The sequence below is a fragment of the Aythya ferina genome (assembly GCF_964211825.1).
Source record: "Aythya ferina genome assembly, chromosome: 5".
Classification (NCBI taxonomy): Eukaryota; Metazoa; Chordata; class Aves; order Anseriformes; family Anatidae; genus Aythya; species Aythya ferina.
The window spans coordinates 36,895,707-36,913,665 of record NC_140301.1 but is presented as its reverse complement, the minus strand read 5'-3'; the positions used below and the strand labels follow the sequence as shown (position 1 = coordinate 36,913,665).

The 17,959-nt window shown below is 39.2% G+C and overlaps 2 protein-coding genes and 1 long non-coding RNA gene across 10 annotated transcripts in view; 1 reads left to right on the top strand and 2 right to left on the bottom strand.

The window, feature by feature from the left end:
* LOC311437750 (uncharacterized protein) overlaps positions 1-17,959 on the bottom strand; it is a 69,843-nt gene that overhangs the window by 36,271 nt on the left and 15,613 nt on the right. The window lies entirely within an intron of this gene.
* TSHR (thyroid stimulating hormone receptor) overlaps positions 1-17,959 on the top strand; it is a 78,257-nt gene that overhangs the window by 49,268 nt on the left and 11,030 nt on the right. For 3 of the 5 annotated variants that reach the window (XM_084521412.1, XM_084521413.1, XM_084521409.1), the window contains exons 6-8: positions 2,260-2,337; positions 3,308-3,376; positions 12,814-12,891. In XM_084521412.1, the coding sequence (XP_084377538.1) occupies positions 2,260-2,337; positions 3,308-3,376; positions 12,814-12,891 (225 nt within the window). The remainder of the gene's footprint in view (positions 1-2,259; positions 2,338-3,307; positions 3,377-12,813; positions 12,892-17,959) is intronic. The other 2 variants (XM_084521411.1, XM_084521410.1) reach the window with 1 other exon arrangement.
* Positions 6,954-11,103, bottom strand: LOC311437751. The gene is made up of 2 exons (XR_014693676.1): positions 8,450-11,103; positions 6,954-8,019 (listed from the first exon to the last, which is right to left on the bottom strand). It is a non-coding gene; the product is annotated as an uncharacterized lncRNA (long non-coding RNA).

The window sequence follows — 17,959 nt, the reverse complement described above, 5'->3', positions numbered from 1 at the left end:
TTTTGCTGAAAAGTCTAGACCTGCATTAAGCAAGGAGATTTTACTTCCCAAGGATCTTCTGAGACTAGAGGTAAACCTTGTACTACCTCCTGCTCCATAACCTGAAGATGCTGTTTGCCTTAGCTGTAGGCCTCTAGGATGGAAATCTGAGTTAGCTAGAGCTCTGAGTGAGATATATTTAATCTGAAGAACTACTAGGGAGATCCTCAGAGATCAAATGGGCTTCAGCTTAAGCATTACTGTGTTGCGAATTAAACCCTACTCTTACTATATAGAGAGAAACAAGAAATAAACAGGCTATATGAAACAGAAGTAAAAGTTCATACAACCATTGTGTCTATGCTTCCAAGTGAGTAATTTGGCCTCATGGACACTGACAGAAGTGTCCCAACAGTGCAACTTACAAGAGCTCAGCCCTCCCAGTGACAGCAGCACTTAACTGAAGCGTCCTGATTGCAGATGCTCTTAGCCAAGAGATTACTTCTTGGAATGACTCTTACACTAAGTGAAAACAGAACTGGATATCATCAATGTTTAGAAATGCCTATCTTGAAATTGCCGGTGTATACTTCGATGAAAAATAATCTTTTCACTTCTATTATCAAGAAAAAGAACCTATTCTTGAAGAATAGTAGGCTTCTAAGTGATATATAAAGTATAGCTGGGGAAAAAGCGTTCATTATATCAGTATTCACCTTTGTGGTTGTCCTGGTTTCAGCTGGGATAGTCTTCTTCCTAGTAGCCAGCATAGTGCTATGTTTTGGATTTAGGATGGAAATAATGTTGATAATACACTGATGTTTTAGTTATTGCTGAGCAGTGCTTGCAAAGCCAAGGACATTTCTGGTTCTCATACTGCCCTGCCAGCGAGGAGGCCAGGGGTGCCCCAGGAGCTGTGAGGGGACACATCCAGGACAGCTGGCCCAGACCAACCAAAGGGAAGTCCCATACCACATGGCATTGTGCTGAACAGTAATATGAGGGGAGCTGGCCAGGGCGGGGGCTGCCATTGCTCAGGGACTGGCTGGGTGTTAACTGGCTGGTAGTGAGCAATTGTGTTGTGCATTGCCTTCTTCCTCTTTCTCTTTTTTTATTAAACCGTCCTTATCTCAACAATGACATCTTGTATTTTACCTGTTTTGATTCTTTCCCCCATCCCACTGCAGGGGAGTGAGCAAACAGCTGCATAGTGCTTAGCTGCCTGCCTGGTTAAACCACAACAGTGGCCTATAAGCAACTTAGAAGTAAACACTTGTTTAGAAACGTAAAGCAATCTGAAAAATGCCAAACCAGAATAATTTGTGCTGGAAAACAGCTACTGGTGAAATGAAGAATGAAGATAGTTGTAGTACAGTTCAGTGTTAACACACATGATATGCACAGGAAAGGAACAAAATTGTTCTTGTCACATGAACTATTGTTAGGACTTCTCAGCTGATGTACATTATAATCTGGCCTTAATAGATCATGTCTCATCCACAAGAATGTCATCTGACAAAAACAAGAATTTGCAGAATATTTCATTTTCCAGACTGTAATATGATTCAGGAAAAAGCAGGAAAGGGACTATCAGACACTTTTGTTTCTGCCAGCTTTTTCTCCTCTCCATTTTAGTCATAAGTTTTGTTTTTTCTTTGTCTCTTTATCACAACAGAGTTTTGCTCTGAGAATACAAATTTCTTAAGTATTTCTTTTATTAAGCTTACTTCTTTATTAAAGCATTTCTTAAGTATTTAAGAAATGACAGACGGTGAAACACTCATTTGGACAAGAGTTGAGAAAATTCATTAGGTTAGATCACACAGTAAATTTTTATTTCACTTGCGTTAGATGCAGTTCTGTGAAGTGAAATGCCTGTCCTGAACAACGTATTATCTGATGGCTCAGCCGAGCATAGCTAAACAGCAGGATCTCAACTCTAAAGTCATTTGGGTTGACTCCATTGACATTGCAGCATTATTTACTTTGTTAATTCTTTGGCTTTTGGGAAAATTAATCTGTCTGTGCTGTTAACCATGGGATTCACACAGGCTGGCACACCTCACCAGGACTTTAAAACCCAACTACTTCACAAGCTCACTTCCTGACTGCTGGAACCTACTTGATTCTTTATCATCCCACTTCTGACCGTAGGTGTAACTAAACAATTATTCTACACTTTTATTTATTATCAAGGCAGAGAAGAATTAATAACAAGACTGTTCTGGAGAAGTTCTATTAGGCAGATGTTTGACTGTGATGTTTTGTCTCCTTTTCCAGTGAAATTGCAGATAATCCTTTCATGACTTCAGTGCCTGCAAATGCTTTCCATGGGCTCTGTAATGAATCTCTAACCCTGTAAGTCCTTCCAGTTTAAGTCACAAGGCAATTATTTTGCCTTGGTCTCTCAGGCACATGGTAATGTTAAAAAATATAACTTGGTTCTACTCTCTAAGTAGTTTGTAACAGAGAAGCATCATATGTAGTATCCATAATCTAGTTTGCATAAATCCTCTACCGTGGCAGTAATTTGAATCAAGCTACTTTTCTGTAAACTGGCTTACTAAAACATTCTTGCTCTGGTATGACAATGGCAAGAAATGATTATACTGGTGAAAATCAAAGGCAAAAACTTTTAGTTTTCCTTCTCTAAAGCTACAGTATGGTTAGAATTGTCTTTAACTTTTTTGCAACCTAAGTGGCATATATTATGAAAACTAATGGGTGGCAAGTGCCAGAAGTCCTATTTAAGAGAAAAAATGTTTAAAATTATATTTAAGAATATAAGAATTATATAAGAATATAAGAATTATATTTAATTCAGTTATGCAAGTCATACTCGATGTGAGCCACAAAAAAGGACTGAGGAGAGGGGAGAGAAAATGACTGTAATAAGTTAGGATCTCAACTAGGGAGGGCAGTACTAAAAGGGTAAAGAATGAATTCTAAATAAATTAGAAATATTCACACAGGCCTTAGAGTAAAAAGGTACCTATATTGTATGCATTATTTCCTTAATCGGTCCTTGCAGAATTCCGTTTCCTTGTTTTTACCTTGGGAGTAGGAAAGCTATGGCAAGCCATTTTAGTCTAGTTCTATCTTTGCTGTAAAAAGATAGCACAACTGCCACACAGTATTCTTAATTCTACAAGAATGCTGCTGGGCATCTGCTTGACCTTGCACTATAATTGCTACTTCTTCAAGATATTAAAATTAACTCATCCATAAATGTGCTGTTGCCAAGGAAAATGATACATAAGATGATAGGTATTCAGTTATTGAAGCATCCCCAAAATACACTAATTTATTTTTATTTTTTTGCTTGCAGCAAACTCTACAATAATGGTTTTACCAGCATCCAAGGCCATGCTTTTAATGGGACAAATCTAGATGCTATGTAAGTAGCAGATCATTTTCTTCTTTCAGGGAAAAAATAAAACAACAAACTATACAAAAAACACAACTATAATTAATACTGTATTCTTGCTGGAGGCTCTCAAATGCATATCTTATTCTAATTGTTTTTAAGGAGCAAAAAAAAAGGATATTAATTTCAGCCAGCAATAAAAATATGGGCATTTTAATGTCTTTTGCAGTGTGCTTTGAGTTATTTCTGAGCTGTTAATACATATATATATATAAAATAATGGCAGGTAATTCTACTGTAAATTTTGTTTAACTTTCTGGCTTGAAGCTATAATAAAATAAATTATGATCAGTAAGATTTCTAAGACTATTTCAAATACAATTATGCTGTTTTACCTACAAGGCAGTTTATTTTAACAACTGTAATACTGATAATGGTAGCAGCCGTTTCACAGAAATATCTTACCTGAAAAAAAAAAAAAAACATAAAAAATAAAAAAGTGCTGGAAGCAATTGAGAAGAAACAGTCATTTGCACTAGAAATGAGATGTGCATGTCCAAAACATGAAGCAACCATTCCAGCTTTCCTTTCACCTTATTGTAGTTTCTGGAAAACAACTATCTAGTGATTAAATATCCTTTTTACACTGTTCCCAAAATAATCTTAATCAATCATTAACACAAAACACATCTCAAAAGATTTCAGAGGCTCCATTCGATTTGGCAGAGCTTACTCAGCTCCTACAGAGGCCTGACTAGAATCTGATTGGCAATCTATCTCATGAGTTAAAGAGCTTTCTTCATTGTGAGCTCTTAAGTTAAGCAGAGAGGTATGAGGATACACAATTATTTTCAGTACTTCTTTATTTTAAATAGGACTTTAACTGTATAAAAAAGTCTGTAAGACCATTTTTCACATGGTCTGAATCTTTGCAAACCACCTTTTCTTCCTTAACACCTTAATTTGAAAAGATTGAAATTAAACTAAAGAATCGGGATAGGTCTTATTTTACTCACTTTAGTTCAGTTATTTCATATGAAAAAGAAGTTTTTCATGATGACATAGTGTTTGTACTAGTGCCTACAAAAATCACAAGATGCAAAGTATGGCTAAATGAATTCAGTGTCTTGACCAAATCCTGCTAATCTGTATATGAAATGCTTAATACCTTTCTAAGTATTAGCCAATATATGAACTGTGCAGCTCTTCCACTTTGACAGTTTATAGATGATTTTGTAGAAATTTTTCTTTTTGCTTCTCTGGTAGTGTGTAAGGACTATTGTTTCTGGTCTTACTGGAATTTTCCTTATTATTATCAAGTGAAAATGTATTTTTATGCGATTCAGGGGCTCAAACATCTGCTTTATTGAATGGGTGGAAGTAGAAAAGGAGAAAACACGTACCAGGTTCTGCAGATACTGCTTACTTTTTTTTCAGAAAAAGTTTATAAGTAGTATTTTTTAAGTGAATCTTTCCAGAGACTGGTTATGATGTGCTAGTTAAAAGCATTAAAGACAAAAAATATATACTAAAGAATTAAAAATAGGCTTACCTTCAGGGCTTTGTCTACCAGCAGGAAAAATGGTTCATTACAACAAACAGTTTTCTCCTAATTAAATCATATGACATTTACCTAAAGCAAAGCACTACTCCAGATTTACAAGGCAAACTAGGGAGCAGAACATCAGTGATGAAGTCTTTATCTGTTTGATAAAATATATTGAAATTTCTAAACTAATTTTCTGAAGTAGTTTGATTACCATATGCCAAGATAAGGTGTAATTCTGTTGAGTGCAAGCTTGGAGACTTGTTGTTTCTAACAGCAGCATTAAGTTAATGCAAAAGGCAAATATTTCATTTTCTGTATTCTGACATTTCTAATTTGAAGTCCTGTTTATCTAACGCTGAACTGCAAAGAAAGTAGCTGTTTTCCTCTGGGTCTGATGCAAGGCCCTTTGGACTAAATGTAATGAAGAGTGAAAAAGAACAAGAAAAAGAGATTTTAATGGGTTTTGAACGATGACCTCAAGGAAGAAAAAAGGCAAAAAAAGGAAAACATTGGGATTTTTTTTTTTTTTGAGAAATCATTCAAAGATTCCATATACCATCTAGAAATTTTCAGAAATTTTGGGTATCTCTGAGGATACCTTCTACAACATAGCATGTCTTTCAACCACTCTTGCAGTATTGACTTATGTAATTCAATGAGGTGAAAACAACTAACACAGATATAGGTGTGCAGTTCTGCATAAATGATTTCCTGCATCATATTAAATAATGGTGCTACCTACTAAATCTTCTCATTCAACAAGGATTTGTGTTTTAGAGCAAGCCACAGTATATAATATATAATAAAAGTATATAATTGTTGTATAAAGGCAGGGAAGTAAAGAATCATGAATGAAGAGGTGAATACTTTTACTGAACAGTGTTCATCTGAAAATTGAATCCCTCATCTAACACAACATTAAGATACAGTTTGAACTGTGTCACTTCTGCAGACTTTCTGCAATGTGGTGCTCCTGCACCAGTGTTTATTTCTGCAAGGAAGGAAAGACGTTTCTTAAAAATATAGTTCCAGCAAATGGCAAAATATATTTGACATGAGCTAAAGTACTGAAACGGAGAGTGTGCAATCACAAAATCTAATTACAAAAATAAACTCCAAAGGAATATATTTACTTTGGTATACACTCCCAGGGATCATTTATAATGGTTGGCTGAGCTCAGAGTCAAGATAAGCAATGGTGTGGTAAAACCACACGATGAATCCTTAATATTGCTAATTTACCAACACACGTCTTTTGTCTGCTCATCATTTAACCTTCATTTCATAAACCAACAATATTTAAACAGACTAACATGTTTTATGTCCAGAACCCATTTAATGTTATAGTGCTGCTCTGTAAATGTGTGGCCAATGTTGTTTTGTGGGTTTGTTTTGTTTTTTACTCCCTGTTTGTTAAAATCTATGGGCTTACTTTAAAACCAGAAGCTGAAATAAAACTGTAACTTTAGTTGGTTTTAACTAAGTGATCCTTTGGAAGAAAATGTTGAGAAAACTCCCTTCTTCTCTAATCTGTTTATTCGTATTCCATCACTCCTTATGCTCATAAATTGGTTGTAGGACTACAGTAAACCTTGTCACTGAAATAATCTAGCTTAAAAAACAAAACAAAACAAAAAAAACACCTTGAGAAAGCTGTGTCCAGCTACAATATAGGGGATGGCATAAATAACCTTGGACTATGAAAGAAGAGAAATAAAAGTTTTTTAAACACTTTCTGAAAAATAAAGGTATGTGAAACTATATGTTAGTTGAGATAGCTGGTCAGCACTTTTCATTCGTATCTTTAACCCCCAGAGGAAAACACAGTTTTAGTAAAAATATTTTGTAAAAATATCTTTGGACCTATTGGCATTTTTCAGTTTTTCATCTCAGTTGAGGAGTTTGAATACTCGGTTGTCGTGGTTCCGCTCGAGTGGGCAGCCGAGCTCCACCACAGCCGCTCTCTCACTCCCCCTCCTCAAAGAGGAATGGGGAGAAAATATGTGAAAAGGGCTCAAGGATTGAGATAAGGACGAGAAAATCACGCAATAATTATTGTAACGGGCAAAACAGACTCAGCATAAGGAGATAGTAAGATTTATTGCCTATTACTAACAAGCGAGAGAAGTGAGAAAACAAAGGAAAAAGCAAACCAAAAGCACCTTCCCCCCCATCCACCCTCTTCCACCTCCTCCCCCCGAGCGGCGCAGGGGAACAGGGAATGGGGGTTATGGTCAGTCTACAGCACTTCTTCTTTGCCGCTCCTTCTCGGTCACTCTCGTCCCCTGTGCTGTGGGGTCCCACCCACGGGATGCAGTCCTTGATGAACTGATCCGGCGTGGGCTTCCCACAGGCAGCAGCTCTTCCAGAACTGCTCCAGATATGGGTCCGTACCACAGGGTCCATCCCTCAGGAGAAAACTGCTCCAACCTGGCTCCCCTACGGGCAGCAGCTCCTGCCAGATCACCTGCTCCTGCGTGGGCTCCTCTCCACGGGCTACAGGTCCGGCCCAGAATCTGCTCCGGCAGGGGTCTTCCACAGGCGGCAGCCTCCGTCGGTGCAGGGCCACCTGCTCCACCGTGGTCTCCTCCACGGGCTGCAGCGTGGAACCCTGCTCCACCGTGGTACTCCATGGGCTGCAGGGGGACATCCTGCTTCACCATGGTCCTCACCACAGGCCGCAGGGGACTTCTGCTCCGGCGCCTGGAGCACCTCTCCCCCTCCCTCTACACTGACCTTGGCACCTGCAGGCTGTTTCTCACTCCCTTGACTCTCCCGGCTGCTGTCTGGCGCAGCGTTTTTTTCCCTGTCTTAAATATGCTCTCACAGAGGCGCAAAACAACATCGCTTATTGGCTCAGCTTTGAAAACAATGGGGCCCTTCCCAAACATGGGGCAGCTTCTAGATCTTTCTCACAGAAACCACCCCTATGGCTCCCTGCTACCAAAACCTTGCCACATAAACCCACTACATCGGTATTTTGGTTTTCTTTTACCATCTCATGCTCTTCACATGTTTTCTGTATCTCCAAAATGGTATCCCTAAAGAGTTCCCAGAACACCTGTGGTAATTCAACTTTTATACCTGCTTCTTTTTGTTTACTTTTAAAGAACTTTTAAAGCCGCTCCTACGAGGAGCGGCTGAGGGAGCTGGGCTTGTTCAGCCTGGAGAAGAGGAGGCTCAGGGGTGACCTTATCGCTCTTTTTAGGTACCTCAAGGGAGGCTGTAGCGAGGTGGGGGTTGGCCTGTTCTCCCACGTGCCTGGTGACAGGACGAGGGGGAATGGGTTTAAGTTGAGCCAGGGGAGTTTTAGGTTAGATGTTAGGAAGAACTTCTTCACTGAAAGGGTTGTGAGGCACTGGAACAGGCTGCCCAGGGAAGTGGTGGAGTCACCATCCCTGGAAGTCTTCAAAAGACGTTTAGATGTAGAGCTTAGGGATATGGTTTAGTGGAGGGCTGTTAGCGTTAGGTTGGAGGTTGGACTCGATGACCTTGAGGTCTCTTCCAACCTAGGAAATTCTGTGATTCTGTGATTCTGTGAACTTTTCTCATACATACGTATTTCTCCTTTTTGAAGACTCTAGCTGTGGTATATTCTTTGTCTTTTTTGGGCCTACAAAGTTGCTGATTATCAGTACCTGGTGGCTGATCTTACAAAACAGACTTCAGACAGTAACATTTTGAAATAGATCCCGTAAGCCACTCAAATTGAAATCAAGAATTGTTTTTCCTCAGATGGACTCTCTAACTTGTTACTTTATGAAGCATGCATTGATAATGTCTTAATACTCATATCTTTGTCATGCCCTGACATGACATTGTCCTATTGTACACAGTAGTTTAAATGCCCTATTACTGTCTCATGTCCTCCTAAGGTTTCTTGATGCTCCTCTGCATACTACAGTGACATTGTCCTGGTGGGGCAGTGGTAGTACAGACCTGAAAAAATATATTTCCCACCTACCCCTGGAACTTGAGCCCATCAAGATTCAGTATTAGTCATTGGTTATTAGCTTATCATTAGCTTATTGATCTGATTTTAAAACAAAATGATCAAAACCCCTTCTTTTACTGATAGCACTATGAAACCATCTGCTTATCCTACTCTAGACTTCCTGCGTACTTTGCATCGTGATGGTGATGTTTATCTGATTGCCTTCCACCAACTTTCCAAAATGACTGTTATTCTAATGTCCCCACCAAGGGCAGATATTCCACTTCACCCATGTGATTTGTTAGCCTTTCGACTTTTGTTTATACACATGGGTATCACAATTGTGGTTTTCTTTTCTGCCCTGTATTTAAATGACACTCTATACCATTTGGCCATGCGTAAAAGCAGGATTAAAGGAACTCTTGGAAGGACTTATGCTGGCTATACATAAACTTTCTTTATCAAATAACTATTCACTAGAGTCTTATTTCTTTCAATTTTTAAAGAGCTACCTATCAAAGTAAAAGCTTAAACAACTGAAATCAATTAGCGTCAGGAAACTGTACATTCTGATGGGCCTGACTCATCTATGTGGAAACTGGCAGCTAACGTTGTAGCCCCTCCTTGGTAACACACGCTTATGACCTTTCCCTAAGTCTCCACCTAGCTCTTTCTATTTGTAAGTTTGAAGACTTTTATTGCATATGCAAACTATTATATTTGAGGTTTTTCACTCACTATAGTGTTCAAATGTTGGGGAAAACTTGGCTGTATAACAATGTCTAATTATTAAAGCAGACGGGTTGTATTAGGTCAGGCAGGTTTTTCTGTCCTTCAAAACTACAACCTAGATGTTGAAATCTTAGATTAATTCTTAGCTCTTGCTCTGTTTTTGATGTTTGCATTAATTAGCAGACAAAATCATGAGGAAATCTGCAAACTGAAGCAATAGTTCAAACCAAAGGTGACTAGGCTGTCATTTACTGAATATAAAAGTCTGAGTTCTTCTGAGAAAGCACAAATGTAATGTGATACTATAATGTCATATATTTTTGAAGAAACAAAGCTTATTTCAAACACCAATAGATGAGGAGAAAGAATAGGCTGTTTTTCTCTCTAAGAAGCAAGGCTTTAGGCATGGGCAATGTCCAATAAGTAACATGCCAGAAATTTTATCCTGGCATGGCTCCCTAAGATTTAGCGTTGTATAACCCAGCTGAAGTGCATTTACTTCTGCTCATTTCTCACTATGGTGATCAATGTAAGCTTGTATACAACGACTGTTAAGGAAAATTTGCCAATGACATCAACTAGGATGGGATTCGAATTTTTACCTGATTTTTTTTCCAAACCAAACAAGTGCTTTGACTTTGTTTTTACAGCCAAACCCCAGTTCACCTATCTGAATTTGAAAGATTCTTGCAGCACAGAGGTAAAATGGTGGTCTTCTGCATTTTCTGAGTTGACTGAAATATCTCCACAGCCACCACCTCAAATGGTGTTTTTGTTACAGAGATTAGAATTAAGAAAGGTTTGACAGGGAATATACCTCTGCCATTAACTGGCACAGTGGGCACAGCATCTTCATTGACACCCTCTGAAAGCAGGTGTACAACCTTCCTTTCATATTTTTTGCCTTCCTAGCTACATCACAAGCTAGCTTTAAAATGTTTATAATAGTTATAGTACCCAGCATCCTGACATTTACCTTCCCTCTTCACCTTTAGTATTACTGCCTGAATCAGTAATATCAAACTCTTTACCCTTTCATGTCATTGAATTTCTATAATAGGTCTGGTCTGGGTATCTTATCATTTCTGTGCCAACAACACTGAAATTTTACAAAAATCCTCTTTTTAAGATTATCATACTTATAATTATCTTAACAATTCTGAACAATGACATTCTGAACATGATAGGTGACATTTGGAGCAATGTCACCTGGCTTCACATGGGCAACACTGTTTCCTCCTGTTTCTCTCTTTTTCTGCTGATCACATCATTGGCATTCTTCTCTGCTTTTATCTACCCTTTCAAACATGATCTCCATCAGGCAGTCTGTCTGCAGTCCTTGCAAGGTTTTTGTCCTTTAGCTGGACTTAAGAGGAGCAAGATTTTACAAATCACCTGCTGTCATGTTATTCTTCATCATTTTTGCAGTGCAAGACCTCCACCAGCCCCGTATCCTTGTTGGCAAAATGGATTCAAGGGATTCTGCCACTTGCAGTTGTTTGGCCTGAGTGATCGACTGTTGTCCCATTCCTATCAGCAGGAGATCCTCTTCCTGCTTCTGCCAAACCTGAGCTGCCTGTAATACTGCAGCTTGGGGCTGTTGTTGCTGCTCCTAGACCACAGTCTCATGTTTTAATCTGTGGCTTGCTACTGGGCCATTAGACTTTACCTTTCTCACTACACAGAAAATTGATACAAAGAGGAAAAATCTTCTGAGTATAAATGGGATAGTCACAGGTGCCTAAGGCACTATGTTCCTTCAGGGCCTTTATAGCATTGATCATTTTACAACCTTTTCATCAAGGGGATTACACATTCCCCTTGGCAATTTTCTGTGTTCTCTTTAATGGATTGCACTGCACTTCTGCTCTGAAGCTCAGCCCTGCAGCTTTTCACCATCTCCACTGCTGCCTTAGTTCAAGCTTCTCTCAGAGGTCTTGACTTACCATAATACAGATACAAAATGCTTGGACTGTAGTATCTCATTGCTTATGTAGTGTCCCTCTGCCAAGAGAGAGAGATGTTCGTTCATCTTTCTCCAGGGACTACTATATTTCGTAAATGACTGCCATCATAAGACATCAATTTCCAATTCAATTAAGTTAACGAGTACAACTAGATTTGATGCCTGCAAGCTATTAATCTTGTAAACATTTTGACAGAACTAGATTGAACTAAGTAAAAACACCATCTGGGTTTTAATCCCTAGTTGAGAGAAAGAATTATCACAGTAAAGTCCTACCTGTATCCCTACATGTATGTGTATGGGGTGTCTGTGTATATATATAGACACACACGTGTATGTATCACAACCTCATCTTCAGTCTCTCTTCATTGCTCAGCAAATTCCACATATTCCTGCCTATGCTTAGAAGATGTGGCTGCTTGCAGTCCTCCTGGCTAACCAGGGAGGTACTGGGATTGGCATTGTAGTACCACCTCGTCAAAGAAATTAGCATGCCCATAGCATTTTGTGAAGTACTTTTTAGCTGGACAGTTGTTCCAAAACCACATTTTTGTTCTAACTCTGTGTCAAGTAAACCCAACTCACGCACAAGCTGGCACCATATGCATAAAAATAAGGCTTGTTTTTCCATTTCATCATGTTCCATGTCTATCTGCTCTTTGCAGAATGTCATTAAAAAGTGCTCAGTGCCATACATTCACTGTGACTCCAGCAGAAAAATAGGATGCTGGTGCTTCTATTGCTCCTGAAGGTTTTTTATGCTTTCTCTTTGTACACCTGCAACTGTGGAATTACTGAAACAAATTATTTCTCCCAGATCTTCCCACAAAACCTTCATTAACTGTATTAGGCCACTGAGAACAAAGTCTGAGATAAATATAAAGCAATTTGGAACTTGACCAAATTACCTCCAATAACAACTCATACTTTTAAGCTTTTCAAACGACAGTTTCAGACCACGGTAAACAGGAATCCAGCTTAAAATATATATATATTAAAAAAAATGTTCTAATCAATCATTTTAAAATGTAATCTAAAAACACAGAATTGAATTAAAAATTCATCGTTCCATTTGGGTGCTTTTTTTGTTGTTGTTTTGTTTTTGTTTTGTTTTGAGTGTTCAGTAGCACTGCATTATCTACATTCAACCATGTACCTTCAACTCAACACTGGGACAGGGTGGCCCTTTACATATGATTTTTGTAAATCTACTAGGCAAGTAAACTGAAGATCTTTAACCCATGGGTAACTATTTCCAAATACCTGTGTTTTGTCTGTTTCTGCAGCTATCTGCACAAGAACAAATACCTGAAAGTTATCAATGAAGACGCATTTCTGGGAGTACACAGCGGACCAACTCTACTGTGAGTAGGAGAAAATGAAGTAGAGAAAGCTTTTAAAATAATACAATGCTTTCTTTCCAACTGTTATCAGCAGTAGAGCAGCAAGAGTGGGAATGGCATGTTTACAAAAAGATGATCAGCAGTGAAAGCTGTTCTTTAGGGAACTCATTTATTGTTAGAAATAGTGTTCCTACAGGTTTTTCTTCTGAAAGACTCTGTGCTACAATCTGTCTCCTGACTATACAATTGGAGTGCAATTGTAAAACTAAGGACTGTAGTAGCATGTATGTAAAGGAAATGGAAAAAGATTTTTTTAAAGGAATTTTAGACAGAATAGTTACTTCTGGTGCTGCCTTTTCTTCTTTCTCACATAACTCAGCTTCCAGTCTTATTTCATAATCCTCCAAAAACTCTCCAGTAAAATTAGAAATGGCAATATGGAGTGACACAACTTTAAGAAGAACCATATTGTCTGACTCTATTCATTTAGTATTTAACATCGCACGTAGAACCAATCATGGGGAAAACTGAGGTGCCAAAAGTGAGATTCCCTCCTCCACTGCAAAACCAGATGGTGCTGGCAGTGCTTCCTCCACGGAAGAATCAGTTTCACTTTCTGTTCTTCAGAATGGCACCTTTACATCAGCATAATGGTGTGTGGTTTCCATAAGGAATCCTAGTAATTAGCTATAGTTATGAAAAAATACAGATGTTTTTCTCCCAGAATCTTGCTGACTCCAGAAAATCAGGCTGGCTACCAGCTACATGCAGACATTTCAGATACAACTTCATGCTAAGGAGAGTTGTGTACCTACTGTGCAAAGTTGCAACACACCTTTGATAGCGAGGTCATTATCAAATCTCTGATTCTCTCTGTTCCCTGCATCTAAATGCAGATGCATTGTGAGACCTGTGTGTGGATGGTAGCATGTCTTCTGCTTCAGTTGTCTAAATCACTTGGCCTTGTTGGATGAAGAGGAAAATCTCGCTGAGGGCCCACCTTTCAGGGCCACATTATTCTTCCACATCACTCTCTACCACAAGGTCCACTGGACTTGCTAGCAGAGAACAGGGTCTGAGACAAGCTCTGGTGAGTATCAGGTTTTCCTTTCACCAGCCTGGGGGGAGGGAGAAGCACAGACCACGCATTCCTAATTCTGAAGCAGATACTTGAAATAACTGGACGCTGGGGGGGCAGTCCATAACAATCAGAGTCATTCCAACAACAAATTGTGCCAAAATACTCCTATCACACAAGGGTTGACATTTTGTCTGCTTCCTTAAATTCTCCTCACTTTCCCAGTGGCACATGATGCATCACCAGCTAACCCCAGATCTGAAAGAGGAAGCACCAATCCTACAGCCATGCTTATAAGGGCACGCAGGCCAACTCTTCCTCCCATCCTCTCACTTCTTTCATTCCCCTTCCCTCTGCAAAAAAATATTGCAGACTGCATAGGTCAACAGGGTAACATTATGCCACAACCTTCTCACCTCAAAGGTGCCAACTGGTGGGACATCTCAGCCAGTGCTTCTCTCCAGGGAGCCTGCAAAGGGAGGAATCTAGTCCAACCCTCTTCATTTTAACTTGCAAAGTCCTTGGGATACAGGTGTGTATGAGAACAGGTAAAGGCAGGAACACACTGCACTGTCTCTCGAGATGCTGTCAAAGACTAAAATGCCTACTTTTTTTATCCTGTCACTGAGTCACCTGAGGGCTAAATTTCAGTTATGCCAGGAGTGACCAGATCCTGAGATGACAACGAGGAGGAAGTGTTTTCCAACTGGTTCCTAGAAGTTATATATTCTGGACAAAAAATACAATTAAGATCATGGTCCACAATCAGCAGGAAAATTGCCCATTTAGGCAGAGCAGAAGAGTGTTTTCTGGAATCAGAAGGCAATAGATCAGGAGGGAACACTGGAAAAGCTTACAGAGAGGCTGTTAAACTTCCTGCTCAGGGAACCTGGGTGGTAGTTTTGTCCCAGAAAGGGCCATTGCTGCTCTGCTTCCCTGCTGGCTGGACTGCCTTCTGCCTTCCAGGAAGGCTCACGCAACCCACCTCTGTACTGAGGCAGTCATGGTAGTACAACTGGCAGAGACTGTGTTGGTGCTGAGTCAGCCACTATTTTCATTAGTATTCGGTTGATGAGGCCTTTTTCTTAATATTGCACATGGCAACAAAAAAAATCCCTTTCTCGTTTTGTATCTGACCAGAAATAAGTTTTCCATCTGATGCTACCTAGACACCATATTTTCATTATGATACTACTTTGTCACATGCAATGTGCAGTCTCAAACCAAGTCACACTCTCCTGCTATGTTTGAGGTCTCATACAGCTCACTGAACATCTTCCCTCTGGGACTACAGGTGGCACAAAGGGTTGAAAAGCTCCTCCTAGGAATGGCAAAAGAAAAAAAGGGAGGTGAGAGCCTGCAGCAGCAGATTTTGACTCCTGGAGTTACTGTGGGCATTTAGAGCACCACTGTCATTGTTATGCCAGAGAGGTGTACAAGTGATGACATGCTGCAAAGAGTTGTGGGTTAATAATAATGCTGTATGCTGATGTATTTAAGCCACACAAACCTCTTGTGTCAGGGGCTAGAGATCACTTCCTAGAATATACATATGTAACTGTAGAAAACTGCCTTCTCACCTTACCCTCTCTTTTCAAGACAGATTCTGAAATGACTTGAAATTTTTCTGATTTTCTGTAATTATAGCGCTAGCATAGCTGTCACTGACCCTTCATCTCAGGGCATGTTTTACATCTACAATCTAAACAGCCAATTATCCATCTCCCATTAGAATGGTAGACTATAGCTACAGTAGTATTTATAATTAAAGAGGGATGTGATACTACAGTGATATTATAGCATCATAGAATAGTTTGGGTTGGTAGAAACCTTAAAGATCATCTAATACCAACCCCATGGGCAGGGACACCTCCCAGTAGACCAGTCGCTCAAAGCCCCATCCAGCCTGACCTTGAACACCTCCAGGGATGGGGCATCCACAGCTTCTCTGGGCAGCCTGTGCCAGGGCCTCACTGCCCTCTGAGTGAAGAATTTCTTCCTTATATCTAACCTAAATCTACCCTCTTTTACTTTAAAGTCATTACTCCTTGTCCTATCACTACACTCACTGATTACAGAGAGGTATTGTTCTCAAAGGCAGAAGGTATAAAATAGCATGTAAGCATCAGTATATCAACAGTGATTAAAAAAGAGTATTTCACATCACATTCTTTTGATTTGCTAGTACTAAGCTAAAGATCTTTAGAGTATTAATTTTTAATTTAATTTTAATGGAATTGTAGTAGCAATTTTAGAGACTCCTATTATCTGTGAACAGCTAGGAATTATTCTGCATGTGTGACGCAAGAAGAGTTTGTTATTAAGCAGATATCTTCCAAAACCAATTTACAGCAGAATCCTTCCACCTCCACAGATCCCTTATTTGATATTCAGAAACTACTTTAATGGGGAAAAAAAATTCTGAAACTCCCACTTATGTGCTTCCTTAAGAAGGCTGAAGTCAAAATGGATGAGAACTGAGTCAAACACTGTGATTTATCATTGTGTCATATTGAGGGCCAGTAACATCTCCCACGGGGGACAGAAATGTGTTTGCAATCAGTGCTTTATTACACAACCCTGCTGCACCATCAAGACTAACATTAGTGAGTTAATTATAGAGAGATGAGAGATTTGTTAACTTGCATAATAGCCTCAGAAGTCTGACCAATATGGCTGTTCCATATGCCACTTGGGTAGTGTAAATGACTTGGCTTACTTTAATAAATAAATTAAGTCATTTTTGGTTCAGGCATCTCGCTGTTGTTAGCTTCATTAGCTGGCATAGGAATTTGTGGACATTGGACCTTCCTCAAGAAAAAAGTTCCACTTAAATACTCTTCCTTCTTGAAAAATAACTCCATGGAAAATGATTGCCAGAAGATGAATATTCCTTTTCCTGGGGCAATGAAGGGCATTGCCTACAATGGTAGCAGAATTAAAAGGAGAGGGGGTGGAAGTATCTATCGAGCTCAAAAATGAGATTGTCTTTCTGCCTTGCCTCCCTACCAAGCTGTCAGAACTCATCATCTCTGGTTTGCCTTTTACACACTCCTGAAGTGAGAGAATTTGTGGTTGATGGAACAAATGTCTGTGCCACAGATCTATTGTTTAATGCTTTTTTTCCTGATCAGGATTTCAGCAGCAACAGCAACTTGGAGATCAAAATAATTACCTTGGATCTACCCTGATGGGGAAATTTTCTTCCATTTTAACTTTAATGAAAGCCAATGGAAAATATTTAACTACAAAATAATTACCCTTGTCTAGGTATGTTACATGAGTTTAGGCATGCTCTCAGACCACCTGGTTAGGTGGTATATTTAAGTAGATATTAAAAATTTAGGTACTTTTTTCACGTATTTGCAGTTTGCAAAAGCAGAGGAAGTGGGGGGTGGCATCACTGAAGACAGAACACACGCCGGTCATTCTGATTCCTCTGTCACTGCTGTACATTCAGATGTATACACAGATTGCTACCTTTGGAAAACTATTTTAGCAGCATATTGTTCTTCACCTGACAATGGATTCTTGGCTAGTATTCAGAGATTCAATGGACCCGATTTACTAAAATACATCAAGAAGAGCTGCTGCCTAGAACACAAAATCAGTAGAATACAACAAAAATATAAACATAATCAGGCTTATTGTGCAATTGGCTTTCGCAAAACATGCAGCCCAAATTCAAAACATTATTGTCGTACAGGATATATGTGGGCAATTGATCATCTTTAGAAAGCAGAAGCACTCTTTAAAATATCACTTCCCGGTCTAGGAAAAAGTCCTACCTATGGAGGTTCCATTCTTCCTGCCACTGAGCACAAGCAAGTCTCCAAGGAACGGGAACACTCCACATTCTGCTAATCAAACAGTGCAAATTTGTCAATTTAAAGACTATTTCAGTAAACAGAAATAATATGAGGAATCTAAGCCCATCTTGCACATATAAAAAAGCACATATAAAAAGCACATATATCTTGTGCTTTTTAAACTATTATAGTACTGCAATAC